Raw genomic sequence first — 27,783 nt, 5'->3', positions numbered from 1 at the left:
CAAGCAGACCGCTCTGCCTGGCCTGCTGCGCTCACGGCCGCCACACGCTTCCTCCTGCCCCTGCTGTGGGCGCGCTTGGCCCCTCCTGGCACACGGGGCCTGGGCTGTCCTGGAAGAGGGAGCCGCGTAGTTGGGTTCACACCGTGTGTGTGGATGGCCGACGCCATGCCCGTCACCCAGATCCCTGCCTGTGACTCCCCACTCTCCTCCCGGGCAGGCAACCGTGTCCCCTGCCTGTCCCCACAGGACCAGCCGGCCCTCCGCTGCTCCCACTGCCCGTCCCCCAAGAGGGGGCCGCCACGCCCAGGCTCCATCCAGATCGTCCCCACCTGCGGTGCTGTCCCTTCCTGGGGGCAGGGCGCTGCCTCTACCTCTTGGAAAGACCGGACACCACACTCAGGACTGGTTTCGTTTTCCTTTATTTTTTTAAAAAAGCCCCTAAGTTCTATGGCTTCCAGGAAGCATGAGAGAAACGGAAGTGCCATTCTGTACACTCGGTGAAGCAGGACCCAGACGCACGGCCGCCCGCACAGCGCCCGGGCCTCCAGGACGCACGCAGTCCCACGGGTGCCGCCCCCGCGCCTGTGGCCCAGCCGAGCGCCCGTCCCCTCGCTGGCCAGCGCCGCGGCGGACACAGGAGCCCACATGGGCCGCCAGGCTGGGGCGAGCGGGCCGCCCGGGGCGGGTCTGGGCGCAGCTCGGGGAGCAGGCGCGGCTGGCCCGAGGGCCACGGCAGCCCAAGCTTTGGTGCAGCATTTTGGTTGGGGGCCGCCCACCCCGTCGTGCCCTCTGGCGCGGGGAGGCCCAGGCGGCTCGCCCCCGGCAGCGACGCCCGCAGCGCCCCCTCGAGAAAACGGCCTTTGGATCGAGGGAGACAAGCTGGACTTTATGACACCACCGGCGCCTCTACTCACTGCAACGGCGGCCAGCGCGCTCCGGGCGGACAGTTAGTGCTCTCGGAGGGGCGGCCAGACACGGGGGGAAGCTCGGCCCGAGTCTGTGAAGGGCGGCCGGGGGCGCGCAGCCCGGCGGCCACAGTCCACGTCCGCTGGGCCACGGCCGTGACAAGCGCCCTGAGGGCCGCGGCAGAGGGTCCAGAGACCGCCCTCGTCACTTGTGTCGCTGCAAGGATTTTCTCTTCCTTCTCTTGAAAAAACAGCAGCACCTGGAGGGACGGCGAGGGGCGGGAGGTGGGCCAGGGGCTCGGGGGCGGGTGGCCCAGGGCGCCCCAGCCTCGGCCGCCACCTAGCCTTACTTGGTGTCGTCAGCCACCTCCACCTCGGCCGGCGCAGTGATGGGCGCGTTGGAGTGACCGGCAGTGGGGTCGTCGGCATTCAGCTCCCCGTTGGTGGAGTTCAGCGCCTGGGGGGCAGGGGGGCAACATGGAGTCACGTGGCCCCCGCCCGCCCCCGTCTGGGTCCTGGGCCCGGCCCCTCACCTGGTTTTTGCCGTGTAGCTGGGCTTTGTCCCGAGACTGAGGCTGCGAGGGCAGGTCGGTGTGGACCGTGCCGATGGGCGTCGGCTGCGGGGCACAGGACGCACGCTGAGGCCGCCACCCGCACCCCTGCTGCCCGGGGCCCGTGGCTTCACGACCAAAGTCCTGCCCCACATCCAGGGTCCCACCCCCACTTACCAGGGGCTCCCTGCACACCCCCCGGGTCGTCCCCGCCCACGTACCAGGGGCTTCCCGGCCCAGTCGTACTCATAGTCGAACACGAAGCCGCTGCGGTCGAAGAGGTCGGTGAAGAGCTTGCGCAGGTAGTCGTAGTCCGGTTTCTCGAAGAAGTCCAGGCGCCGCACGTAGCGCAGGTACGTGGCCATCTCCTCTGCGGAGAGCGAGCGGCAGGCTGGGGCCGGCACAGGGCGGGGGTCCGGGGATGCACAGCGAGGGGCACGGGCAGGGCCGGGGGCAGGGGGAGCGAGGGGCAGGGGGTGCAAGGGGCAGAGGGCGTGGGGAGCAGGGGCTGGGGTCAGGGGGTGCGGGGAGGAGGGGCAGGGGGTGTGGGGAGCAGGGGCTGGGGTCAGGGGGCGCGGGGAGCAGGGGCCGGGGCCGGGGTGGGCCGGCTCACCTGGGAAGCTCTCGCACAGCACCTCGATGGGCGTGGCCCGCTTGGTGTCCCCGATCTTCTGGTAGCGCTCCTTGAGCGTGTCGGCCTGCGGGAGAGCGGTCAGCACCCGGCCGCGGAGGCCGCCCGGCCCGCCCCCCGGCCCGCACCCACCTTGAGCCCCTGCCAGGGCAGGCTGCCGCGCAGGAAGTACATGAACATGTGGCCCAGCGCCTCCAGGTCGTCGCGGCGGCTCTGCTCTGCGGGGGGACAGCAGGTCAGCGCGGCCCCCGCGCCCCCCCCGCCCGGCCCGCGCGCCGCTCACCCTTGCCCAGGTGCGTGTTGATGCTCATGTAGCGCGCCGTGCCCGTGAGGCTCTTGTGCTCGCGGTACGGGATGTGCTTCTTGGTCTCGGGGTCGATGTACTCCTTGGCCAGGCCGAAGTCGATGATGTGGATGGCGTGCTGCCGCTTGCTGCCCGGCCGGCCCACCAGGAAGTTCTCGGGCTTCACGTCGCGGTAGATGAGGCTCTTGGTGTGCACGTACTCCATGCGCGTGATCTGGGGGGGCACGCGGTCGTCGCGGGTGGGACCCAGGCCACCCAGCCCCGCCGCCGCCCCCGCGCCCGCCGCCCCCCCCGCGCCACCCCCTCCACCCCGCGCCCGCCGCCGCCGACCCCGCCACCCGCGTGCCGCGCACCAGCTGGATGGCGATCATGAGCACCGTCTTGAGCGTGAACGTGCGGTCGCACAGGTCGAACAGGTCCTCCAGGCTGGGCCCGAGCAGCTCCAGCACCATGGCGTTGTACTTCCCGCACGGGCCGAAATAATAGACCTGAGGGACGCCCTCTGCGGGCAGACGGACACTCGCTCGTGTGGCGCCCGCGCGCCCCCGCCCCGCCCCGCGCGCCCCCCGCCCCGCGCGCCCCCGGTACCTGCGGCGCTGAGCTGCTTGTAGAAGCGGTACTCCAGGTGCAGCTGCGGCGCCCGGGACTTAATGGGCTCCTGCGGGCACAGGCGGCCGTCACCGGGGCACCGGCGCGCTCCTCCCCCAGCCCCGAGACCCCACCCCAGGGCTGCTGCGCGGGTGTGAGCGGGGCCCACGCGGCTGGAGGGGGCGGGGTCAGGGCCCCGACTCACCAATTTGATAGCTACGTATTCATTTGTATAGAGATTCTTCCCTGTGGAGGAGAGGCAGTCAGCTCGCAGGGCCCTCCGAGGGCCAACTCCTGTCCCCCAGCCCCCTGAGCTCCGCCCAGCCCGCCCGGTCTGCAAGGCACCCCGTGCCGCCGTGGGAGGCCCCGAGGGGCCCCGCACCCTCCTCTCTTGGCACCCCCACCACCTTCCTGCTGACCCCCCAGCACCCCACCCACCCCAGCCCCCAAAGTCACCCCAGCACCCCGCCCACCCCCAGGCCAACCCTGCCTCGGCCCACTCAAGGGGCTGCTCCCAACTCCTCTGCGGGGTCCTCCCCACCAGTGCGCCAGGGCCTCCAACTAAAAAAGGGAAAATAGAACAAAGACCCCGTGACCCCATGGCCCTTCTTCCGTTCCCGCTGCGGCAAAGCTGGAGGAGACTCGGCAGTGCCCTCCCCACCGCACTGCCCCAGATGCTCGGGAAGCCCCCCATGCGGGCGCCCCCACCCAATCTCCCCCAGGGCTGCCCGGTAACTTGACTGAGTCCGCTCGATGCCTTCATGTGGGACTCAGAGACTTGAGGTGGCAGACTGCAATCCTGGAGCCGCCCCCCACCCCCAGGGGACGCAGGCCGTGCCTCCTCTCCCCCGCCCCATGACTGTGCAGTGGGGGGCCCAGGACAGAAGTCACCGGGAGCTATGTTACACCCCCACACGACTCACTCTCCTCCCACGCCCCTCGCCCACACTGGGACCCCGATGCATGCCCCGGCCCGGCTGTGTCAGCTGAGACCCTGCCCACTCAGCAGGGCCCACGGCCGGCTCCCCAGGCGACAGAGCCGCACGCCCAGGTGGGGAACCCGCGTCCCTCTCAGGGTGGAAACAGACGCGGCCGGGCCAGGCCTCCCCGAGCCCAGCCACCAGGACCCCCAGCGCCTGTAGAGAAAGAGCCTGCCCGCACAACCTCACGGAGCTGCCCCAGCACGAGCCCAGGGGTCTCCTGAGGTCCACTTTTCCACCTGTTATGGTCCCTAGTGTGGGCAGAGTGCCAGACAGTCCTGTCATCGCCCCTGGTGACCTGCCACGGGAGGCAGGGCCGCCCCAGGCCCTCGTATCATTTTCGGGTTGCCGTACACAGCGCTGTGCGCACATGCGCCGGTGCTCTGGTCCCGCAGCCCTCCCAGCGCCGTCCTGTGCAGCCTTTGTCCCGAGACTGCCTTCGCCAGGTGCTGACCGCACGCACACAGCCCCACGCGGGTCCCCACTCCTCCAGGTGCTGCTGTTGTCAGGCCTGAGGGGGTCCACCGTGGGAGGAGGCCTCACCCACATCCACCCTGCTGCAGCGGGACAGTCCGGGTGACATGGGCTCGGGCCGTCCCTCTGTGGACGACCTCAGGTGGTGGCCAGGTCCCCCCGCCCGCTCCATCTGGTCCTGAGGCATCTGCGTCCGCACACAGCCAAGTCCGCCGGTGGTCTCCCCAGAGCCCTGCTGCAGCGCCATGGAGTCTGCAGACCTCAGGGGGGCATCCTACACCGACCCGCCCCTTCCAGGCGGCTGCTCGTGGTGCCCGTGGCTGGTGGCGTGGAGAGCCCGGGTGTCCTTCCTCAGATCCGGGCAGGAGGCACCAGGCGGGCTTGGCGCTCGGATGCCTGTTGACGTTTGTACATTTTTTCCCGACTGGTGGCTGCTGGGACAGAGAAACACAGCTGATGTTGTGCTGGCACAGGCAGCGCCCGCCGAGCCCTCCACCTCTGGCTGCTGATGGAGCCGCCGCCGGCCTCCACGCGCCACCACCGTGCATCCAGGGCCGTCCGCTGCTCCTCTCCCCATCTCTTTCCCGTCACGAGGACCCCGTTTCCTGCCCCTGCCTGGATGGGGCGCGGGGGTGCCAGTCTCTGCGGGGACCGCAAGGCCCTCAGGCGCCTGTCAGCAGGGAAAGCCAGCTCGCTTCCAGTCCTGGTTCCTGGGTTTGACAAAGACCGAGGTGCCTCACGTGTTCCCCCAACGCTTTCTCAGGGGAGTTTCAAACGCACAGCACAGCCAAACCCTCACCGCCTGGATCACACCATCGGCTGTTCACCGTGTCTGTTCCGTTGCTGATATATCTGCACGTCCGTCACCCGTCAATCTCCTGCTCTTAGCAGCCCCGGCCCCAAAACGCTCCAGCCAGAGACCGAGTTCAGTGCCTCCTCATGGTCCCCTCCTTCCCTCGGGGGGCGCCATGTCCCTGGGCAGCGCGCACGTCGGAGCGCACACCTGTGAGCCTGGGCCACCCCCTCCCATCATGACAGAAGGTCATGGCCCCTCCAGGTCAAGGCCCACCGTCTCCTCCGGGAGGGCCCCCAGGGTGAACCGCCGGCACGCGCTCTCCTCCCTGGCTCCTGTCCCAGGGCCCAGTGCGGTGGAGACGCCCCGTGCTGTGGTGTGCCCAGGGCTCATTCCTGTTCCCGGCTGGGCGGCATCGGGACATACCCCATGTGCAGGGGACGCCTGGTGGTCTCAGGCATTCCCTTACAGCAGAGCTGCTCTGATCGGTGCCAGACGGGCCATCGTCCGTCTGCTCTTGCGAAGCGTCTGTTCCAACCTCTTGCCCGCTTTTAGTTGGGGCGTCTGTCCCTTTACCATCGCATCCTCATCCGGTCGGTCCCCTGGGTACCAGTGCTTTGCCAGCTGGGCTCTGACGGCAGCACCTCCTGGGCCATGGCTCGCCCGTCCAGGCTCTGACGGTGCTGACAAGCAGACGCGCTAAACGGTGTCCGAGTCTAACCGATCCTTCACGGTGCCTGGCGCTTTCATCCTGTGTCTTGAAGACGCTTCGTGCTTTGAGCTCTGGGAGACCCAATACTTGGAGTCCAGCCCGAGGTTGAAGGGAGCGTGTGTGCGTGTCTGTGGGCACATGTGCGTGCACGCATCTGAGGTCTGTGGGTTTACAGGCTCCGGCCCTGAGAGCCTCAGCGATGCCCGTGTCGCTGTTTCAGCTGAGCAGGCGGAAGGTGAGCATCTGCAGGACCTCAAAGAGCAACTCCCCAGGGCCCGTGCGCAGACGGGAGGTTCTGGGGCCGCACGAGGCGGGAGGACGCTGGAGCTGCAGCCGCCCAGAGCGTGGAGGCCTCCTGAACCCGCTGACACTCCACCAGGAATCCAGGAAGGCCACACCCTGGGGACGGCAGCTCTAGCCCTGGGGGCATCTGCTCTCAGCTCCCGAGCGGGGCAAAAACCAGTCCCAGACGGAGTCGAGACCAGTCGGCAGGACAAAGCTCAACCCAGACCAACGCGCGGTGCCACACTGCCCAACGCACGACGGAGACCACCAGACGCGTGAGCGTGGGGGACAGGGGAGCGGGACGAGCAAGAACACAGTCAGAGCACCACGGCCGCAAGCACTCGAGGATTTCAAGAGAAAGGTCCAGAGGGAAACGGGAGTCAAATGAAGAGAAAATATGACATGTGAAAGGAGAAATCCCCGGGTGGCTCCCACCAGACTACAGTGCAGACAGGAAGAAAGGGGACCCTGGAGCAGGGCACGAACACTGTCCAGGCTGAAGCGAGAGAAAAGGGGCTGCACAAGGGGCCCGAGCGACAGCGCCCGCTGCCTGCCTCCGTGCAATGAGGGTGGAGGAGCAGAGAGCAGACCGAGGTGGGCAAACATCTGAAGAGATAACAGGTAAAGTTTCCCGAGTCTAATGAAAAAGCGTGAATACCACTGAAAAAGATTCAAGAAGCTCCACGAACCCCAAGCAGGATAAACAGAGAAAACCACCACCAAGCAAGGCAGCATGGAGATTTAGAACTGAAGATAAAGAAAAAATCCTCAAAACAACCCGAAAAAGACATGAAACACAATGTTGCTCAACATCTGTCAGCAGAGAAGTGCAAACAGCTCACGTGAGACACACTCACAGCCGCTGACACGCCCAGACAGGGCGGCCTGACCCCAGGGCTGGCGGGACGTGGAGCCCAGCGCTCCGGGCGCCCACAGCACTTCAGCGCGGCCAGTGGCTGCGGGGACGGGCCTCGGGCTTCTCCTAGGCACGGCCCTCCTCCCGACCCCGCGCTTCAACGAGGACACGCGACCGAGACCCAGAGAACGATGCTGAGCGTGGTCTCATTCACAGCAGCCAAACCTGGGCGTGGCCCAGCATCCCCGAGCAGGAGGGCGGACAGTGAAAGGCACTCAGTTGACACACGGACAAAGCAATGGGGCAACCACGACCAGCACCATGACAACGTGGCAACTCTCAAACCACACCAAGCCGCAAGAACACGCGCCCCAGAGTTAGGAAACGTCTGAAATAAAAGCAAGCCTCCCAGGGCCCCCGATGCACACGCGCTTGTCTGTCTACACAGACTTGCTCTGTCCAGGCTGCTGCTCCCGATGCCCAGGACGGGGCCACGACGGCCGCTCAGGCCATACAGGGACCCTCAGGCTGCAGGTCAGTTCTGGGCCTGGGGAGAGTGTGTGTGTGCCCACGTGTGTGCGAGCATATGTCTGTGTGCACACACACGTCCTAAGGAGCAGCAGGGCCAGGTCAAAGAGGCGCCATCCAGGGCAAGCTGAAGAGTGGCCGCTCTGCCGGGCAGCTGGGCTGGGCTCTGGGGAGGGTGCCGTCTGTCTGGCGCCCACAGCCGTCTCCATCACTGACCGTGACAGCCCTGCGTCCCTCCCGCCGGCAGACAGAGCTCGGGCCCCCGCCCTCGATGGCCTTTTAGCTCAGGAACCCCAAGCCTGGCTCGCCCCAGCCCCGAGCCAAGTGCTGGACTTGTAGCCACACCTGGACCCCCAGGGTGGCCCTCTGTGTGTGGGCCCAGACCCCTTGGAGTTTGGGGGGGACCGGGCTCCCGCACAACCTCCTCCTCCTGGGGTAGGGGACCCCACACACGTACCTGTGCTCCCGGTCCCGACAGTCTGGGGGTCTGTCTGCGTACGGCTGTGCCCCCAGGCAGCCCTCCCCCGACCCCCCGAATGCGAATGAGCAGGGCTCACCTAGCCGGAGCTCCCCGAAGTTGCCACAGCCTATCTTCTTCCCGACCCGGAAGTTGGGGCCCACCATCAGGACCCCTGAGCTGGTCCCCGAAGTCCGGACGCCGTGGCTGGTCCGGCCGCCGGCCTTGGACATTCTCCGGCCCTCCTCCGATTCCCCTTTCCCTCCTTTCTTGTCAAAATCCATAAGTTTGTGGTACCCTGGCCTCTCCACGGTGACTCTGCTGCCGTGCAAATCCCGGGTCTGTGGAGACGGGAGGTCGCGGGTGGCTCTCCAGGGCTAGCACACCATGGCGGCCGGCGGACCCCGGCTAGTGAGACGCTGGTGCTTGCGAGGGCCAGGCCGCGGCTCTCATCTCGGTGGCCTTGGGGCTGTGCGCGGGGGGAGGACACATTCTGCTGACAGGTCCCGCCGCCTCAAATCTCGTGGCTCCCGGCTGGCGGAGAAACAGAGGCAGAGATTAGTAGGTGTGATGCCCCCCATGATGCTGCGAGACCTGGCACGCAGCCCAGCAGGGGACCCGGGGGACGGGGGAGGGCAGCGTTAACTGAGGGAGACACCACAAAGGGGCTCCTGCGGTGAGACAGCATTCTGGAAAGAGCTCTGAAGGCGCGAGAGCGACCATGACTTCCTGGGGCACAGAGAACAGGTGCCTGAGGCCCTCGTGAAGCCCCACGTCAATGGGGGGACACTCTATCGTGTGACCGCCACAACACAGCTCAAGGACGACAGTGCTAGGACGGGTAACGCCAATCGAGTGAGAGGCCCCAGAACCCTGGAGCCAGGAGGGGGCCCCAGGCCTGGCGCAGAGACACTAGGGGTCAGCCCGCCACAGCCCCCTTCCCCAAGCCACAGCGCCGCTCAGAGGAGGAAAGATGACCAATGGCAGAGCAGAGTCCCTGGGGACCTCCAAGTTGTCCCCTGAACCTGGGACGTCCAGGAGATGTGAAAGGCCCCGGGCCTAGTTCCAGGAGCCTGTGACCCTGTGGTCAGCCGGGTGACTGGCCGCAGTGGCAAGAGCAAGCCTGGCAAAGGGTGACCGGGCAGGAAGGGGCCGCAGAGAGGATGGCGGGTGCCCGAGCAGCCTCCCAGGACGCAGGGAGGGGCAGACATCCCAGCAGGGCTGGGCACAGCGTGGGCACCCAGGGCCTGCCCGCAGCCCTGGCTCCCTCCCTCGACCCATCCTGAGCCCACAAGCTCTCCCCAAACCTAGTCCCCCCATCCCAGCCAGTCACCCCACTCAAATCAACCAAGAAGTGCCCACCCAGACGTCGAAACGGAGCGCTGGGGATGGCAATGGGGACATGAGAGTGGGGCCTGAGAAGCAAATGGAGGACAGAGCCCTCTGCTGGCCCTGGGCTCCTGGGAGTGAGGGGGTGGGGCTGCTCCACAGAGGGGATCCCCGCCACACGTGCACGGAGACATGGGACCACAAGGTGGAAAGGACCCGGGGCGTGCACGCACTCCTGCACTCCCCCACACGCGCACCACACACGCGTGCACACCACGCACACCCCACACGTGTGTACACACCCGCCCCGGCTCGGCCGCCCACGCAGACTGCCCACCTCCTGGCGACTGGCTGAGGCTGGGTCCCGTCGCGGCCACCCGGCCAGAGCACAGGCCCACAGCGGGCAGACCCCGCGCCGTCCAGGCGGGCGGGGGCCCAGGGCTCAGGCAAAACCTCACAGTGCTGAAACCAGGGTGACTCGCTGGCCTTTCCCAAGGACGACAACAAGCCGTGCGGACAGGTCAGCCCCAACAAGAAGCACCGCACAGGCCTGGCGGGCCCCTGGGCCCGGCTCCAACGCTGCAGGCGCTCCCCTAGGCGGCCCTTCCTGGTGAGCTGCCAACCCAACTCCCAGGTCCCCCACTGACCCCGGGGTCACTGGGATCGGCCGCCACAGCGCCTGCCCATCTGGACACGCCTCAGTGCCCTCCTGGCCATCCCCATCCAGCACAGTGGCCAAGCGTCCGGCCCACCCCAGCCCGAGAACAGCACCTTCCATGGCGTACAAAGGACACGCTAGTCACCAGGCTCAAAGCAGAGACGCCCGGGCCAGCTCAGAGTGGACCCCGTCCCGGAGCCCCCGCTCCCCGTGCGTCTCCATCTCCCTGGGCTCCAGGGAGGCCCCGTGTGAGGACACAGCCCTGTGCTCCCTGGGGCCTGGGACAAGCCCCGCCCACGGGGGGGGCGGGCGCTCCCACTGGAGGGCGAGGCGGCTGCGAACCAGGAGCCTGGGCCGAGGTGGCGGCAGGGAGCAGGCCGCAGGCTGCCCACTCGCAGCTGTCCTGGAATTTCAAGAGAGGGGCCAGGCCACCTCCCAACCTGTGACCCATCACCTGTGGGGACTGTTTGCTGTTGGGAATTTGGGAGTTGACCGCGTGCAGCGGCAGTGCAGATGAAAGTACGTAAACTTACATAAACTTACAAGGAAATAATTACAATAAAACAAAGGTAATAAACCCTGGACCCCCCATCGCTTCACTGTTGGCCACTTTATCTACGTCCAGGGTCTTCTCCATCCATCCCCTCCGGGTGAGACACAGGGACAGTGACACACTGCTCCTCGTGGTGCCTTCAGCCCCGGGGACGGTCCACCCTCGGAAGCCGGCGGAGCTGCAGGTCCCGGCCCGTCCCCGCCCTGTGGGAACCCCAGTGAGGCGGCTGCCACGATGGCAGGCGATGGGGAGCGGGCCGCAGGGGTGCCGTCCAGATGCGAACAGCACTGAGCCCGCAGAGGCTGCTCCCAAGTGGGGTCTGCGGCCTGTTTCAGGTCTCAGTCTGCACAGGAAGACCTGGAACCCAGGCTGGTCACCAGCGGGAGAATCTGGCCATCAACCCAAGCTTCCTGAGAACCACGGGCTCTCCGTGTCCACAGGCGCCGCGTGGTTCGCTGACCTGTAACGCGTGTGCACTGCGAGTCACGCTGGGCTCAAGCGCCGCTCTTCTCGAGGAGCTTCCGGTGCCCCAAGTCCCCACCCTTGAGGGGACGGGTAGCCTGGCGAGGGGTCAGCACGTGGACCTCTGCCAGCTAAGGGGCTTCCTCCCCTCTGGGCCAGGGGGCACTTGGAGGACCCAGCCCCAGACTCGCGTGCTCCACCCCACTGCATGTGGAAGTGACCTGGGGCTTTCAGTCAGGAAGGGGTGGGGCCTGGCCTGCTTCGGGGCCATCACTCAGGTGGGCACTGGTGACCAGGGGGGTTGAGATGAGAAGGCACCAAGGGCATGTCTGCCAAGAGCAGGGGCTGGACAGGGCGGGGGGAGGGGGGCCTGTGGGGATCCCCACCTGCCGGGCTCCATCGATGGCACCCGCCACGCCACTGGGCACAGCCTGGAAGGCGTGAGGGGGACAGGGGCCTCGGGACAGCGGCCAGGAGGGAACATGAGGCGGCTGGGCCAGGGGTCGCGTGCACCTGGAAACCCCACGAAAGCCTCCAAATGCGCCTGTGGCTTCGGCTGCAGGCGCATCTGCGCAGACAGGCCTCAACCTCCAGCTGGCTGTTCAATACCAACCCTCCTCGCGTCCTCCCAAGCCCCCAGGCCGTGTCCCGGGGTGAGGCCCACAGGGCACATCTGGGGTGCAGCAGCCGCTGCTACAAAGGACGCCCAGCACTTTCCTGCGCTGAGGGTGGGAGGCCCACGCTTTTGTGTCTGAGTCCCTGGCTCACTGCCGTTTACATCAAGGAAATAGAAACCCCGAACCACACGACTCACCCTTTCAAAGGGGACGGTTCAATGGCTGTTACTGAACCATGGTTTCTATCAGCAGAGCTGGGCAACCAGCAGTTCCAGAACATTCCATCACCCCAAAAGCAACCCTGTCCCCATCAGCAGCCACTTCCACTCTCTCCTTCCGGACCCCCCTGGAGCCGAAAATCCACGTTGTTTCTCTGGATTTGACTCTAAGCACCTCACGTGAGTAGATCTCATTTGTCCCCCGGTGTCTGCTCCTCTCCCCGAGCATCGTGGGTTCAAGGTCCGTCCAGGTGCAGCCATGCCAGGGCCTCACTCCTCTTCAGGGCTGCGTCCCGTTCCAGCGTGGATGGACCACATCTGCCCATCCACTCCCCTGTGGAGGGACCCTGGCTTGTTGCCACCTTGGGGCTTCGGGCCTCAGGCTGCTGTGGACACTCATGCACACGTCTCTGCGTGGACCTGTGCCTTCACTTCTCCTGGGCGCGTGCCTAACGAGGGGAGTGCCACTCAGACGGGACGCTCTATTATGTGTGAGGAGCCTCGAGCTGCTCTTGCACTGACACCATCTCCCGGTCTTGCCCACTGCGCCCGCGGCACCGAGGGTGCAGCTGCGCGGCCTCCAGCCCTTCCTGAGGTCTGGCTTGGTCACGGCCGTGCCAGCGGGCACAAGCTGATGTCTCGCTGTGGTCCTGATCGCACTCCCCGCAGCTCTCGCTTTACTTCTGGGCACGTGGCTGCTCCGCTGCCCCGACAGAGCCCCAGCCCAAGCCAGAAACGAGGGGCGGCCAGGCACGTTCATGTGAGGAAGTGACGGTGGCCGCACAGAAGACGATGAGAAGGAAGCCAGCAGGGGACAGCCACGGGGGCCGAGGGTCTTCCATGGGGGGCAGGACCCAACCACACAGGAACCTGTGCACACGGTTCAGCTCTGGAGCCACCGAGAGGGCCAGACAGAGCAGGCACGGGCGGGAGGCTGAGCTCCTCAAAACAGCAACCAGCTTGGGCGGGATCTTCGCAAAAGATGCCTGTGCTGGTAACCTTTTTTTTTTTTTTGAGGAAGATTAGCCCTGAGGTAACATCTGCTGCCAACCCTCCTCTTTTTGCTGAGGAAGACTGAACCAGAGCTAACATCCATGCCCATATTCCTCTACTTTATACGTGGGATGCCTACCGCAGCATGGCTTGCCAAGCAGTGCCATGTCCGCACCCAGGACCCGAACCAGCGAACCCCGGGCCGCCAAAGTGGAACGTGTGCACTTAACCGCTGCACCACTGGGCCGGCCCTGTACTGGTAACTTCTAAAGGCAAAAAGCCGAAGGCTTGGCCCTGTCCACTGTGTAGAGGCTCGCGCACAGTGACCCCAAGCCTCTCCTGTTCCCGGACCAGACACCTGGACACACAGCTCTCATTCCTCAGAAAACAGCCCAATTCCAGCGAAGGGTCACTGGAATCTGCATCCCACCCCCTGGAGAGACACGCAGAGGTGGCTTCCAGCAGATTCTTTCCTGCCCGAAGACAATTACAAACACACACATGTACAAGCACGCGCCCAGATGCGCAGACACCCATGCACACAAAGGCATATTCGGAAAACAAAGACACATGAGAGGTGGATGTGAAGCCCGTGTGCATTTCAGACACTATGAGGAGAGCCCTGGTGCGTGTACTCCCGCGCCCCTCCATCCGCACTCTCCTGGGGCCAGGCACACCCACCTGCCCCCGGCAGGACCACAGGAAGCATCTCGCACAGAGCCGCCATCTCGGGGACGCACACAGAAGGGGCGTGCTGGACGGTCCCCACGCAGGCGGGGCACAGCGGGGACAAGTGAGGACAGAGGTGTGGTCTCTGCCCCGGGCCTGGCGTCTCTGCCTGACAGGAGGATCTCTCCTGTTCACAGGAGACCGTCCCCTACACCTGAGATCACACCGACGCATGACGGGGGTCGCCTGGTCACTGGAACAGGGTTGGGGCAGACGGGGGTGCAACTCCGGGACCACGAGATCAGGCAGCGTTCACGCTGTGAACAGAGGTACTGGGAGGTGGCCCAGGGCGCACATGCTGCCAAGTCCTACTTCCCGGCAGTGGCTGTGCCCTGTGGTCCCCTCTGCAGGCAGAGACACTCGAGTCTGGGGTTCAACTGTGTGCACTGCCTTTTATGGGCAGGAAGGACCAACACCGTTCTGCCCCCCAGTACGCTCGAGGAGCCCCTCGGGGGTCCTCACTTCCCTCCTGGGCAGTGGCCCCACCTGCTTTCAGGTCAAGGCGGGAGGTGCTCTTGGCCCTGCAACCCGAAATCTGTCGTCGTCTCCGCCCGGCCCCATGCCAGGGCACAAACCCCTCCCGTGCCCCTGCAGGGGGCCCTGAGGGCCAGGAAGCTGCCACACCTCATGCCCCCGGCTGGTTCTGGGGATCCCACGAGTCCACATCCTCGTGCCAGCTCCCTGTGACAAGGCCTGGGGTCTGGCAACTCTCTCCCCGAGGAACCCTCTTGCGGCCACCTTCAACGACCCTAGTACAGCGGTGGCCTCCGGCATTTATGGGGCACCTACACGTGCTCGGAGTCCGGCAGATGCCCTCCACACACCCTTGACTCCCCTGGCATCCACTCCACCTCCGTGTTCAGAGGAAGAAACCGAGGCCCAGGACGGCCAGGCACCCACGGCACTCCACCCTGCTCTGTAGCAGCCCCGCTCTCGTGGTCTCACTGACCGGAAGAGGGACCTCCACCCAGCAGAGACGCACTTTTATAGACATGCTTCCAGCTGCCAGCGGAGGGGCTCAGAGGAGGCCCCTCAACAGAGGACACATGTGACGGGGCATGGGGAGAGGACCGGCCCACACATGGCCTGAGAGCCCGGGCACAGCTGACTCGGAGCAGTGGCTTGATGCGCAGTGTCGGGCCCCGTGGGGCCCCGTGGGCAGCACACAGCCAGCACCCGGGTGTGAACCGGAGAGATGCTCACATACGTACGCCCCACCTCAGGTCCCTCGGCCCACATGTCTGCCCCCACCAGCCCCTTATGACAGGAAGCGCCCGCGGGCGCCGCCTGTAGGGCCAGCAGGCACCAGGGAGGCAGGCGAGGGGCCCTGGACCCTGAACCCTCCCAGGGACGGCCCGAGGATGCCAACCCCTGCTCGGCCCCCAAACCAGAGTGGCCTCCCCCATTCCCAGCAGGCCACACACTCGAAATGGCTCTAGAAGTGATGACCCGGCATGCCCTGGGTGTGCTCCCCGCCCCCCAATGGCTACACAGGGCCTTCTGGGTCCTCTCCTGGGACCCTCTCAAGCCAGACAGGACCTGTGGGGGACAGCAAGAGCGAGTCACATGCTGACCTATGGGGAGCGGAGACAACAAGGAGGGGCCGATGGGGCCAGGACTAGAGCCGAAGGCCGGCCTGGGAGGTGACGGGTGCCCCGCCCGCACACCTGGGTGGAAGCTAAGACTGAGACCTGAGCGGAGGGAAGTGTTTGATGTCAGCCAGCTGGGCCCAGGGCTAAAAATACCCACAGTGGGGAGGTGGCCCCCCATGCCTCACTCAGCCCTAAAATAAACCTGGGCTCAACCCAGCCAACACGGCCCCCAGTCCCATCCAGAGCCCTCCCCGACGCGGCCAGGCCCTCCCGGGGAGTGGGCTCGACTCGGCCCTTGTGCCAACCTAACCTCCACGTCAGGACGTTCCCACCCACCCCCACCTGCTGGTCCAGGCCGTGGCTGACCGCTGGCCAGTCTGCAGGCAGCTGCCGTCCCGCCCGTGTCTACACTGAGCGCATCTTGCAAAGACTGCCCCGTGGCCAGGGCCGCATTCCCTGCAAGCGCCCTCCTCAGCTGTTACCTGCCGTGTTCTTTTTGGGGTCCTCCATCTTGTCAAGGCCAGGGATCAGCTCCCCTGGCAGAGGCCCCAGGGACCCCCTTCTCTGCCCGTCTCCACTCAGTGATGTCACAGTCCCTGGGCTGACATCACCGGCACATCCCCAGCCCAGAGCCGGGAAGAGGCTGGAGGCAGAGGTGGGGCAGCCTCCCTCCCGGGAGCCCTCATGGGCTGCCCAGCACACGGCGGACACGGTCACCAGTCCCAACTAACACGCGCCCAGACTCAGGTGCGATCCCGGTGTGGCCCCTTCTAGGCAACTCTGGACACACACGTCCCTCCCCTTAGCCCCGCTCTGTCCCAGGAGCTCCTCCCAGGATTCACCAGGGCCGGGGATATGGCCACCACACCCCACCTGGCCGAGGGCATGGGTAACGAGTGGAGCAGGCCAGGTGTAGCGAGGAGGGGCGTGAGGTCGCCTCTAAGTGCCCAGGGGGCACAGACCCCAGGACGGGCTCAGCAGCTGGCACAAGCTGGCCGCGGCCCCCACCATGCCCTGAGAGGGCACACGAATTTCCTGCCGTGAGGACGGAGCTGGTGTGGACGACGGGACTGTCGGTCACAGTGCCCACTCACGAAAGGCGCACCAGGCGGACGAGATGTGCCGATGCTCTGGGGAGAGGGCCGAAGACTTACAGGGGACGGGCCACCTCAAGGCTACCTGGGCAACATGCTGTCAACCAGCCCAGCAGTGTGGGTGGAGCCGTGCACGTGCCAGGCCAACTGTCTCGGTCTTTGGTGTGGGCTGTGTCCCCAGAAAGACACGCCCCAACCCCAGAGTCTGGGAATGCAACTTCGTTTGCAAATGAGGGTGGGCCCTAACCACAACAGGTGTCCACACAAGGAGACAAGAGACATGCAGGAAGAAGCCACGTCGTGACGGCGTGAGACTGGAGGGACGCGGCCACAGCCCCAGACTGCCGGCATCCTAGACGCTGGAAGAGGCGGCAGCGGCCTCCCCGGAGCCCCCAGAGTCGGGATGGGGGGAAGGGGGGCTTCCCAGGGCTGCTCTCGATGGCCCCGGGCGTCCACACAAGGAATGTCACAGGAAGTGGCCCGGCCCAGAGGGGCCCGAGGACCCATGGCACCTGCCTGACACATGGGGTCCCAATGGGGTCCCGGGACGGAGGAGGACACCAGGGGACTGAGGAGTGTGAGGAAAGCGGGGCCCCAGGTTCATGAAATGCACCAGCCCCGGCTCAGCGCCGGGAGCATGTCCGGCTCCAGCGTGCGGCGTGAGCAACGGGGGTCTCCGAGCTGCCTTCCCGCCGTCTCTGTGACTCCAGAACTGCTCTGAGATAAAGGCTGTTTAAAAAGAACCAAACCTTCCCCTCCCAATCCGCCCCCCAGCCCCAGCGTCGCCCCGCGAGCCGGCCCTCCGGGCTCCCAACACCCCTGCGCAGCGTCCCTGCGCCCACTCACTGCCCGCAAACTCCTTGAGGATGCAGCACCTTCTGTCACGGCACAGGCAGGAACGCCAAGACTGGGGACCAAGCGAAACAGAACAGACCCACAGACACGGAAGACGGGGCAGAGCCGCAGAGGAAACACACCGCCTTACAGACGAGCATCTCTGACGATGACGCGAGTGAACATGGCTGCTCAGCCCGCCAGAGCCACAGGAGGGCCGGCGCACAGGGGGCAGCTCACAGGGCTCCACTGTCAGCCCCAGGGCCCGCCCAGCCTCTGCGAGGACCACCCGCACAGCCACATGGCTGCCAGGGCTGCCACAGCCATGCTGGGGCCACCGTGCCCCGCCCTGTGCGCAGCTGACAGCAGCTGCGCACAGGGAGAGGAAGCGCACACGGAGAGGAAGCGCACACGGCGCAGCCCCAGAGCCTGCCCTGCAGGTGGCGGGGGCCAGGAAGTGGTCGCCCAGCTCTTTCTGGCTCGGAGGAGCGGAGGCGGGCGGGGAGACGACCTGGGACGCCCCTCTCCCCCTTTCCCACCCTGGAATCCTCTTTCCTCCCTCCCACCGAGCACGTGCCACCTTCGAGATGACAGCACCCAGCAATAGTGGGGACACGGCAGGGAAGGGGGACGCCCTCCACGCATCCGCCTGGCCGCCCTTGGGAGCAAGGGCTGCTCCTGTGGGCATGGGCCCAGCCCCACCCCCGCAGAGCTGGCGAAGGCGAGGGGTGGCTGCTGGTGGATGCAGGTGAGGGGACCCAGGAGGCAGGACACAAAAGGCCCCCAAGCACCGGCAACCAGGCCCATGCACACGGCAGAGGACACTGCCCCTGTTCCCCAGTTTTCCTGGGGTGGGCTGAGCATCCCCCACAGGGGCCCGGTCCTCTCAGCCCTGCCCAGGGGACCTGACCACCTGCAGGAGGTGGGCGGGGGCCCGGCCAGCTCCCTCGGGGTGACATGTCCCCCAGAACTGGGCACAGCATTGGACAAGGGACGTTGGCAGCCTTTCTCAGGGTGAGGAGGGCGGCGGTTGAGTCAACACAGGCAACACCGAGGCAGGCCCTCCTGCAAGAGGCGCCCAAGACGCCAGGCACCATACTCCCCTCCCCCCACCGACGGCCACCCTCCCCTCTGGCTCAGTTCCCCATCCTGAGCCGCCCTCGGCACTCCGACAGGCCCCTCCTGCCCAGAGGTCCCCACACACAGGCCTCACTTCCCCTCCAATGGCAGAATCCTCACCTGCAATTCAAGGAAGCGCCTGCTTTGGGACTGGAGGGCTGTCACCTCACCTGGAGGCTGAGCTCGGGGCCCTAGGGACAGCGGGGGGGGGGGGGTGACTCTGTTGGCCGGGGCGCAGCCCGGAGTGGTCTGTTCGCTCCACTCAGAGGAGGCCCGAGGCTGCTCCCACGGGAGGCGGCTCCACGGCAGCGGCTGGTGCTGCTGACGGACACACGGGTGTGTCGGCGTCTGGAGGGGTCTCACTGCAGCGCGAACGGTGCCCAACACTCGGAACCTGACTTTTCAAAAACGTCCTTTACTCTTTGCTGAAACGTTTGTTTTCTTCATGTGCACGGGTGGGTTTTGCTACTTAAAACACCAAGAAAGCAGGGTGGTTTTCTGGTCTCACGGGCTGGGGGCGCCTGGTCCTGGGGGGACTGTCGGTCACTCTAAGACTCTGGACATACCTGCTCAGAGCAGCGCGGGCGAGGAGGCTGAGGGTGCCTGGCCCCAAAACTCGCCATGACTGAGGCCCAGAGGCTGGCACGTCTGTCTGTCCGTACAGGAGCCCCGTGCCCGGCACATGCTCAGAACTCCTGGTTTTCTAGAAAGTGCAGGGCAGCAGGACGGCGGGCTCCGGAAACCAGCCAGCGTTCCTGGACTCTGACGAGGCGGAGAAGCTGGGATACAGGGTCAGGAGAAACCTCAGCCCAGGAGAAGCGATGCGAGGAGACGCCAGGATGCAGCCGCTGGAAAAGCGTCCGCAGCAGGGATGTGAGGAGACGGGACCCTCCCCCACGGCAGTGGGGACAGAAATGGCACAGCCACCCTAGAAATCAGTCAGCGGCTCCTCAGAGTTCATCGCAGAGACGCGGAAGGGCCCGGCAGCCCCACTCTTCAGTGTCCACCCAAGAGAACCAAAACGCACGTCCACACAAGACCTGCACACGCGTGTTCTCAGCAGCGGGACTCACGATGCCCAAAGGTGGAAACACCCCGAGTGCCCACCAGTGGACGACGGGTCCACACACGTGTCCACCCACACGCTGGAACATGATGCAGCCGTGAAGAGCAGCGAGGCCCTGACACAGCTGCACAAGGACGGACCTGCACACACCACGTTCAGGGAGAGAAGCAGACACAGAAGGACACATGGCGTGTGACCCCATGGACAGGAAATGTCCAGAACAGGCAGCTCCACAGACAGAGAGAGGGCTCGTGGGGGCCAGGGGCTGGGGAGGGGGTGGGGGTGACTGCTGGTGGGGACGGGGCTTCTTTTGGGGTGGCGCAATGTCCTAGAACTAGACAGAGGTGGTGGTTGCACAGCTCCTCGAAGGTGCTGAAAACACCACGGGACACACTTCACTGACTCTCATGGTCTGTGAATCGCATCTCAACTACAAACCGTGGAGTGTGTGTTCTCCCGACACAGCAGTCCCACAGAACTTGAGGGGGAGGCTCTGGCCGGGCCTCCCTCCGAGCACATGGCTCATCCCCGTGCAGATCAGAGCCGCCCGCATGCTGGGCCCGTCGGGAGAGCCTCGGCTCCTGCTCCTGGGCCCTGTCTAACCGACGCCGGCCTCCACGAGAGATGCTGCCCGTAAACATTCCGGAGGCACCGAGGGGTGTGTGTGCACAGGAGGCAAAAGACAGCGAGTGGCGAGACGCTGGGGAGGAGGAAGGGCTGACTCCCACTGCCCACGGGAGAACTCGAGTCCCACCCACGAGCTTGGACCTTCCCCACGGCCCTGCCAAGGCCCCCAGCACCCAGGTCAGGCTCAGTCCCTGGGCCGTGGGCACCATGCCCACGCAGCACACCACAGTGCTCTCAGACCCAGGCAGGCGACAGCATAGGTCATCTGTGCGCACACACAGCTCCACCTCAGGAGGCCCTGGGCACACTCCAGGCTGCCCAGCCCGGCCGGGCCCCACCTCCGGCCAGACATGCAGCAGGACAGCCCCTCTCTCCCAAGGAGCAGGCGGCACCCCGACTCTCCATGTCACACCTCGTTCCTGGCCACCCAGAGCCCCAGCGGGCCAGCGCTGGCCCAGGGTGCTGGATGGAGCAGATAAACACAGGGCGCCCAGCACAACGCGGAGTCTCAGATAACCAACGGATCACTTGGCGCATGGGCGTCCCACGCAGTGTTCGGGACAGACTAGCAGGAAGCAATTTTCAGTTGTTCGTCTGAAATTAAAACCTAGCTGGGGGCCCCTCGCCTTCACCCGGCCACAAGGACACGACGTTTCCCAGCTCCCAGGCCCTCGGGCCAAGGCGCGGGCAGGAGCCGGGGCCACAGGCACAGGGAGCTGGATCGACCCCCCGCAGGGCTCACTGGCCAGGGTGCGAATGGTTTCTACGCAGTTCTGTATATTTCCCAAAGCCAAGCATTTCCAAAGGAAACTTAGCTTCCAGCTGGGGACGAGCTGCGGTGTCAACGCACACCCAAACGAAAGAAGCGACCAGCCACCTCAGTGACAGTCTCGGACGCCGACCACACGTGTAAGCGGTCAGGTCCTGTATGCACCGAGATGAATAAAACAAATTTCACCTGCTGCTTTTTGCATTTTAACGAGGCTACTGCATACTGTCAACCACCCACGCAGCTTGAGTCCTGTTTCCATGGGGCCATGGGCCAGCTGCCTGCACCACTGGGGTCTGGAGTACCTGCTGCCCCCGCCCCCCCGCCCCCCAAAAACACTCAGCAGCATCCACAAGCAGGCTGCTGAGCTGGGTGCCAGAGTAACCATTACAGACGGGGGTCTGTGGCCCGAGGCGGCAGAGGTGCCTGGCACACCCCGCAGCTCGCCTGAGCGAGGGGCACAAGCTGCAGGGCGCGCCAGGACAGGCCAGCTGGACTCCAGTTTGGAGGGAGGACTGCGGAGTGCCCGCCCAGCTCTTTGCTCTCCGCAGACCAGGGAAATGGCATCCTGATCAGCTCCCCGTCCCCGGCCTGGGGCAGAGGCGTTCCCACAGCCGGGCGCCCCCACCTGCCGAGGCAGTCCCGACCCACAGGCAGCAGGTGTAACTCCCCCCACAGCCTGGAGCCCCGGGATGAAACCAGGAGAGAGCCACATGCCAAGGGGAGTCATCCTCAGAGGCACAAGGCGAGGAGGGGAGACGCTGATGCCACATATGCCCCATGGGGGACCTCGGCCAGGCCACTGCTCCAGGTCCACTTCCCTGCTGGCCGTCAGGAGGACAGGCTCCCCCAGTCCCCTCCCCTCTTCCTCCCTTAGAGGTCCAGCTCCTGGGGGCAAGGGCGGGCTGTGCTTCTGGACCCCAGGCCCACAGCTCCCACCCACCGGGTGGATGCAAGCAGGTGGGAAGTCTCTAGGGGAGGGTCTCCCCCATACTTGGTGACGCCTGGGGACAGCTGTGGTTGTCACAACTGGGGGCGCCCCAGACAAGGACCTAGTCCGATGTCCACGGCGCTGAGGGGAGAGACCCGGGTCTAGAAAGCGTCCCCAACAGAAGCCCCCGCAGGCCGAGTGGGGCAGCTTCAGGAGAACAGGGGGGCCCCCGCAGGCCCATTGGGGCAGCTTCAGGAGAACAGGGGGGCCCCCGCAGGCCCATTGGGGCAGCTTCAGGAGAACAGGGGGCCCCCGCAGGCCCAGTGGGGCAGCTTCAGGAGAACAGGGGCGCCCCCGCAGGCCCATTGGGGCAGCTTCAGGAGAACAGGGGGGCCCCCGCAGGCCCAGTGGGGCAGCTTCAGGAGAACAGGGGGCCCCCGCAGGCCCAGTGGGGCAGCTTCAGGAGAACAGGGGGGCCCCCGCAGGCCCATTGGGGCAGCTTCAGGAGAACAGGGGGCCCGTGAGTGGGGCCGGCAGGCCAGGGGAGGGTGGGCACTGACAAACAGCGCCAGGTGGGGACACCCTTCACACCCTGGCCTCCGTGCTGCTGAGAACAGGACAGAGGGAGGCGCCAGCAGGGCGGAGGAGCGTGCCATGAGGGGTCCTGGGCCCACTGCCCCTTACCACCACCCCCCAGCCCTGCCCTGACGTCCCGGCTGGGTCACCCACCAGCCTGGCCCTGGGACCACAGTGAGTGCGGCCCCCCCGTGACAGGCACAGCCACAAATGCTCGCCGTCTCAGGGGTACCTCTGGGACGAAGGCCCTGCAGCCCCGTCCGTCTGTCCCCACGTGGAGGTAAGAGCGGCTGGTGGTCTGCAGCAGAGGACACATTCTGCAGATCCACACAGAGCCGACTGTCACCTCCCTCAGGAGGGCGGGGATGTCTGCATAACTGAGTGGTTACCTTTAAGCACAACTATTTCCAAGACTCTCAGAACACGGCCCAACGTGAAGTCACGACACGCGACAACGTGTGATAGCTATTTCTACCTTTCAAACAGCACCCGCCCACCCCGGGGCCACCTCGGATCCCTCCATGACCCGGGACCCTGTCGGGCGCCTGGCCTGCACCCAGGCCCCCACCTGCTGCTGGCGGGAGGGGCTCTGAGCCACGTGAGGACACCGGACAGCTCGTCCACTCTTCCAAGAACGTCCTGCTGGGCTCCCACTTCTGGACAGGGAGCTGCTGATGGGAGAGACGTCCAGCCCTGCAGGGTCAGGCAGAGCGAGCTGGGGTCCTCTCCTCCTTGTCCCCTGGGGTAGCTCCTGGGCACCTGCCCAACCCTAGCGAGGAGTCCTTGCCCCCGCCCTCACCGGGAACCCTCTCAGCCCACACACGCTCTGCAGGCTCCATCCCTGCCCAGCCGCCCTCTCTGAGAAGCAGTCCTCTGCGTCCACACGGTCCTTTCGGATTTGCAGAATCCCCTAAGAGCAGACTTTGCGTCGGAGCCCGTGCACCAGTGAACCAACTCCTGACACAGGCCGAACAGAGCCGGCAGGACCGAGACTGTTCCACACCACGCGGCCGCCAACCGTGGACACCGCCGAGCTCCCGGATGAGAGAAGACCCCTTCTGGGGGCCAGGCTCGGAGCAGGGGGCTGCATGCTGCCCTCTGAGGGGAACTGGGAGGTGTTCTAGGAGAGGAGACCCCCAGACAGGACCAGGAAAGCAGCCGTGTGACAGCAGGACCATAGTCTGTTTACGTGCTCAGGGAGCCGCGTGGGAGTTCTGAGCAACGGGAAGACGTGCCGCTGACTACCACCCTCCCCGAGAGTCCCTCCAGCCCTCCCACGGACCCTCACGAGGCAAGGGCCCAGTGCCGCACAGCCTGCACCAGGAGCCTGTGCGGAAGACCAGGCAGGAGCAAGATGCCGGGGCAAGGCTGACAGCCGGGGGGGGGACAGACAAGGGCTCACTGGCAGCAGGCGCCCACCCCCCTCTCTGGTCCATCGGGCCCGTCACCCCAAATCCTCCCACCACATCCCTCCTGCTGAGGCCAATTCCAGCTGGCACCCTGTTTACCTCCTCGCCAGAGTGGCTCGCTCGGGCCTCGACCTCCTCATCCGTACCACGGGGACAGGGGCCGCCCAGCACAGCCCCCAAAGCTCCTGATGGGGAGGGGCAGCGGCCCAAGGTTGGGGCTTCCAGACCCACCAGGCCCTGGCTCAGGCGCCCCTTCCCTGATGGGCCGCTAAACGGAAAGACACTGCGTGCAAGAACGTCCCCGACCAGACAGGAGGGGCTCTCCAGGCACCCCCGCTGCCCAGCTCGAGACGGCAAGGCCTCCATCAGGACACTGGCCACCAGGCCCAGGCCTGACCCCAGACGCTGGCCAGGACCCCATCAGCACGCAGGATCCTTCACAAGGGCCTCTCCTGCCCAGGGGTCAAACAATGACAGCCAACCGGCCCACGCAGACTGGCCCGTGCCCACCGGAGGCCTGAAGGCACCACTCCACCGGCACCGCGTGGCCGCCTCCCCTGCTCCCTCCCAGCCCAGCCTGAGAGGTCCCCATGGACCATGAGCTCCGCATAGGAGAGCAGGTCCCCGGCCACTCAGCCCTGGGTTTTCAGGGCCCAGAAAGTGTCCGACAAGACAGAGAGCCGACCCCACCACAACCCCAAGGGACCCGCTGCTCCTGAGCCGACCTGGGGCAGCTCACAGGGGCCCAGCAGGGACAGCCAAGCCAGCTGTGGGACTAGGTGTTCCTGGCGCCCCAGGGGAAACACCGCTGTGCAGCTGGCGGGGACACGGCCGCAGGGTGCCCAGGCCTGCCCTGAGAGCCTGCTCGGACCCACCGGGAAAAGCACACGCATGCGGGCGGCCCAGCACTCCTCTTTACTGGCTGGTCGCCCAAATTAATGGCTGGCGCCTGGCTTCCCCAAAGCTGGGATGAGCAGATAAGGCGGCTTTCAATTTTTAACAAACCTCACCTACTTCCTCTCGCAGCCCAGAGGTAACTACTATGTAATTAAGAAGAGAAGGAGAGTCAGGCGGAACCGGAACCAGCCGTTCAAAGGAGGCTGTCTGCACAGGGTGCTGTCATCGCAGCACAGGGACATGCCCAGAGCCCGGCCACAAGCCGCTCGGCCCCAATCCGCTTCAGCGAAGGGAGAGAGGGAATGGAAATCAGACAAGAAGGGCCGGCTGCCAACTGCGGACAGGAAAACCAGACCCGTGCCGGTGACCGCAGCGGACCCCAGGGCTCCCGCCCACAGCTGGGGTGGGGGGTCCAGCCAGCTCCTTCCAGTTCTCCGTCCCCACCCCCAGCACGGGCCACACCTCCACGTGCCGAATGCAGCAGACACAACTGCCCCCTAGCCTGCAACCTGGCGCTCTCTATGGGACCCCGGCCCAACCCCAGCACCCCCCCCCCCCCCGACGCTGCGTTCCCCGAGGCAGGGCCACAGACACCGCCACAGCGGCTGAACAAAACATCTGGGCCCCGGAGACGCCGGCGCCGGGCCGCGTGCACTCCCGGGGGCGCTGCAGCCAGCCCCCGCCCATCCGCCCGTCTGTCCGCCTGCGGGGCCCAGAGCGGTGCTTTCTGGGGCACAATGTGGCGGAGACACAAGCAAACAACAAAAACAAACTACCAGCCACAACCGCAAACTTCCCTCTTTCAAACCTGTGGCCCGGCTCCCAGTCTCTCCACCCCCAGCGGCCACCCCCTCCCCGATGGGAACGAGCTCGCCGGCGCCCACCGGCTCCCCCCTCGATGGCAGCCTTTGTGCCTTCCCACTCATCTCTCCCTCCCACGAGCTCCAGGAACCCCTGGGGGCCGGGAAACGCCAACTGAGCCTGTCCCTGTCCCCCGGGGTGGGGACAGAGGACCCAGGGACTGGAGCCCCACCAGATAGACACTCGGACACCCCCAGAGTCCCAGACAGTGGCCAGGCCTGGGTCCCCCATGTAGGGAAGTGGGGAGAAAAGGCTGGACTCCACCTCCGCGCACGCAAGCCTCCAGGGCCGTTTCCTGCAAACAATGCCATCCCGAGGCCAAGAGAATAACCCAGCTGGCCCCGCCGCGCCCGGGACGCCAGCCTGGGACATCACCAGGAGGCTCTCCCTTAGGCCTCCAGCCCCTCATGTGAAAGCTGCCCCCCCGGAAACGTGGGGCAGAGGGGGCAGGTAGGGGATCGGGGTGGCCGCGCCCGGGGCACAGACTCTCACCCCCTCCCTGATCCGAAGTGTTTCCGGAAAACAAAGCCGGTTGGCGAGGGCGGAAGGGGGAGGGGCAGGCAGGGGAGAGCCGCGAGTTCCCAGGCAGCACCGGCAACAGGTCCCCCCAGACGAGCCCCCTCCTGCTGCACGCCCCTTGCCCGCCCCGAGACCCCGGCTCTCCCAGCAAGGCCTTCAGGACCCCAGGGCGGGGGAGCGCGTGCGGCGGCGTGGGCAGGGGCGCGGGGACCAGGTGGGCAGGGGCGGGGATCCAGGGCCCAGAGCTGGAGGGGTGGGCACACGGGGAGTGGGCAATGGGCCTGGGCACCGGGGGCAGTGAAGGCGGAGGTGGAGCGGGGCTGAGAGGACAGCGGGAGCAGCGGGGTCTAACCTGGGGGGACAGGGAGGCTGCCGCGTGGGGATCAGAGGGGGCGAGAGGCGGCAGGGTCTAAGTCTGGGGGTCGCTGGGGGGGGGCAAGGCCTGGAGAGCAGACGGGGGAGAGTGAGGGGCTGGGGTCTAGGCGGGGGGTCCGTGGGCTGTAGGGGCTACGGGGTTGGAAAGTGGGGGTCACTGGGGTCGCGAGCGCAGGGGTCCGCGGGGGCGGGTTCCGGGGAGGGGGTCCGCGGGGTCGGGAGCCGGGCGCGCCGTTACCTCTCGGCCTCCGCCGTGGCCGTGGCCGCGGCCCCGCGGGCGGGCGGCCGGCCGGGCTGGGCGGCCCGGGCTCCCTCAGCAGCGCTGCGCCGACCCCCGCCGCGGGCCCCGCTCGCGCTCCGGCTCGGGCTCCGGCGCCCGCTCGGGCCCCCGCTGCCGCGCCGCCGCCGCCGCCGGCCTCCGCATGTTGGGCGCGGGCCGTCCCCGCCGCGCGGGCGCCCGGTCCCCGGTCTCGCAGCGTCGCCCGCGGCCCGCGCTTACGCCGCCAGCGTCGCGGGGGAGGGCCCGGCACCCACCGCGCAGCCGCCGGACGCCGCGGGGCGCGCTGGCGTCACAGCGCGGGGCGGGGCCCGGCGGCGCGCCCGCCGCTTTGCGGCAGCCGGGGGCGCCGCGCGACGGCCGCCGCGCTTTGCGGCCGCCCGGTAGAGGGACGAGCGGGCCGCCGCCTGCCGCGGGCCACCGGAGGCGCGCGGGCGCGGGGGTGCGCGCGCGGGCGGGGAAGTCGCGGGGTCGCGTCCACCTTCCCGGAGGGGCGGGGCTCCCGCCGCTCGCCCGGGCCCGCCCGTCGTTGCCATGGCGACGCGTGGCCGGTCGCCCCGGCGCTGCCCGGCCGCGCTTCTGTGGCGTCACGGTCTCGCCACCTGACGTCACGGCCGGGCGGCGCCGCGGGGCGTGGTCAGCGCGGGGACAGGCCGACTTCCGGGGCGGGCTGGGTGGGGCCGGGCGGGGAGCGGACTCCAGCGGGGCGGGCGGGCAATGTCCTAACACGTGGTGACGTAAGCGGGAGCGGAGGCGGGGTCAGCACGGCCCAAGTCCGACGGGGTCACCCGAGGCGGCTGGTCCGCTGTGCTGTCCGGCCTTGCGCCGGGCCCGGGCCTCCACGAGTCTGCAGCGTGCTGGCTCACGCGACGTCAGTCCACCGCCGCCCGGGAGGGAGCTTGGGGAGGGGGTGATGCGCAGGGCCCCCCGCACGCCCCCCGCGGTCCTGGAGGCATCTTCACGTGGGAGGAGCCCTGTCCACTCGGGTATTTAATTAAGTGCCTGCCGATGGCGCAGGGAGTCGAGCCGCGGGGAGCTGGACCGCTGGCCTCGCTTCTGGGGGAGTCAGGACAGTAAAGCAGTGGACACGATGCTTTCAGGTGTTCTAAGGTGGCGTCGGGCAGAGTGACCCGGGGCCGGACCCTAAAGGCTAAAAGCTGGATGGGATCAGACGGGAGGGAGATCGGGGGTCTGTGGTTATTGTCCTGCTGTCT

At 66.6% G+C, this 27,783-nt stretch overlaps 1 protein-coding gene across 5 annotated transcripts; it reads right to left on the bottom strand.

Moving 5' to 3' along the window:
* Nucleotides 1-402: 402 nt before the first annotated feature.
* CSNK1G2 (casein kinase 1 gamma 2) lies at nt 403-26,670 on the bottom strand. 5 transcript variants are annotated; one of them, XM_070491655.1, is made up of 12 exons: nt 26,531-26,670; nt 8,165-8,598; nt 3,185-3,225; nt 2,980-3,049; nt 2,745-2,893; nt 2,371-2,605; nt 2,220-2,305; nt 2,070-2,154; nt 1,678-1,826; nt 1,439-1,522; nt 1,256-1,362; nt 403-1,165 (listed from the first exon to the last, which is right to left on the bottom strand). In XM_070491655.1, exons 2-12 carry the CDS (start codon nt 8,346-8,348, stop codon nt 1,111-1,113), a joined length of 1,245 nt encoding a protein of 414 aa, XP_070347756.1. In that variant the 5' UTR covers nt 8,349-8,598; nt 26,531-26,670; the 3' UTR covers nt 403-1,110. The 5 variants fall into 5 exon arrangements, 4 of the variants coding, with proteins under 4 accessions (XP_070347756.1, XP_070347757.1, XP_070347759.1 ...); XM_070491656.1 differs by lacking the exon at nt 26,531-26,670 and adding an exon at nt 17,287-17,544; XM_070491658.1 differs by lacking the exon at nt 26,531-26,670 and adding an exon at nt 17,295-17,489.
* Between the last annotated feature and the right edge of the window lie 1,113 nt (nt 26,671-27,783).

The sequence above is a fragment of the Equus asinus genome, chromosome 20 (assembly GCF_041296235.1).
Source record: "Equus asinus isolate D_3611 breed Donkey chromosome 20, EquAss-T2T_v2, whole genome shotgun sequence".
NCBI lineage: Eukaryota > Metazoa > Chordata > Mammalia > Perissodactyla > Equidae > Equus > Equus asinus.
This window is presented reverse-complemented; position numbering and strand designations above follow the sequence as displayed.

What these genes read in the sequence shown, in the direction of transcription:
- CSNK1G2 (XM_070491655.1), bottom strand. Translation starts at nt 8,348, where the DNA reads ATGGATTTTGACAAGAAAGGAGGGAAAGGGGAATCGGAGGAGGGCCGG. An exon ending in GCTGTGCGAGAGCTTCCCAG is followed by an intron (nt 1,827 to 2,069) that starts GTGAGCCGGCCC and finishes CGCTCTCCGCAG; the next exon opens with AGGAGATGGCCACGTACCTG. An exon ending in ACTGGGCCGGGAAGCCCCTG is followed by an intron (nt 1,523 to 1,677) that starts GTACGTGGGCGG and finishes TGTGCCCCGCAG; the next exon opens with CCGACGCCCATCGGCACGGT.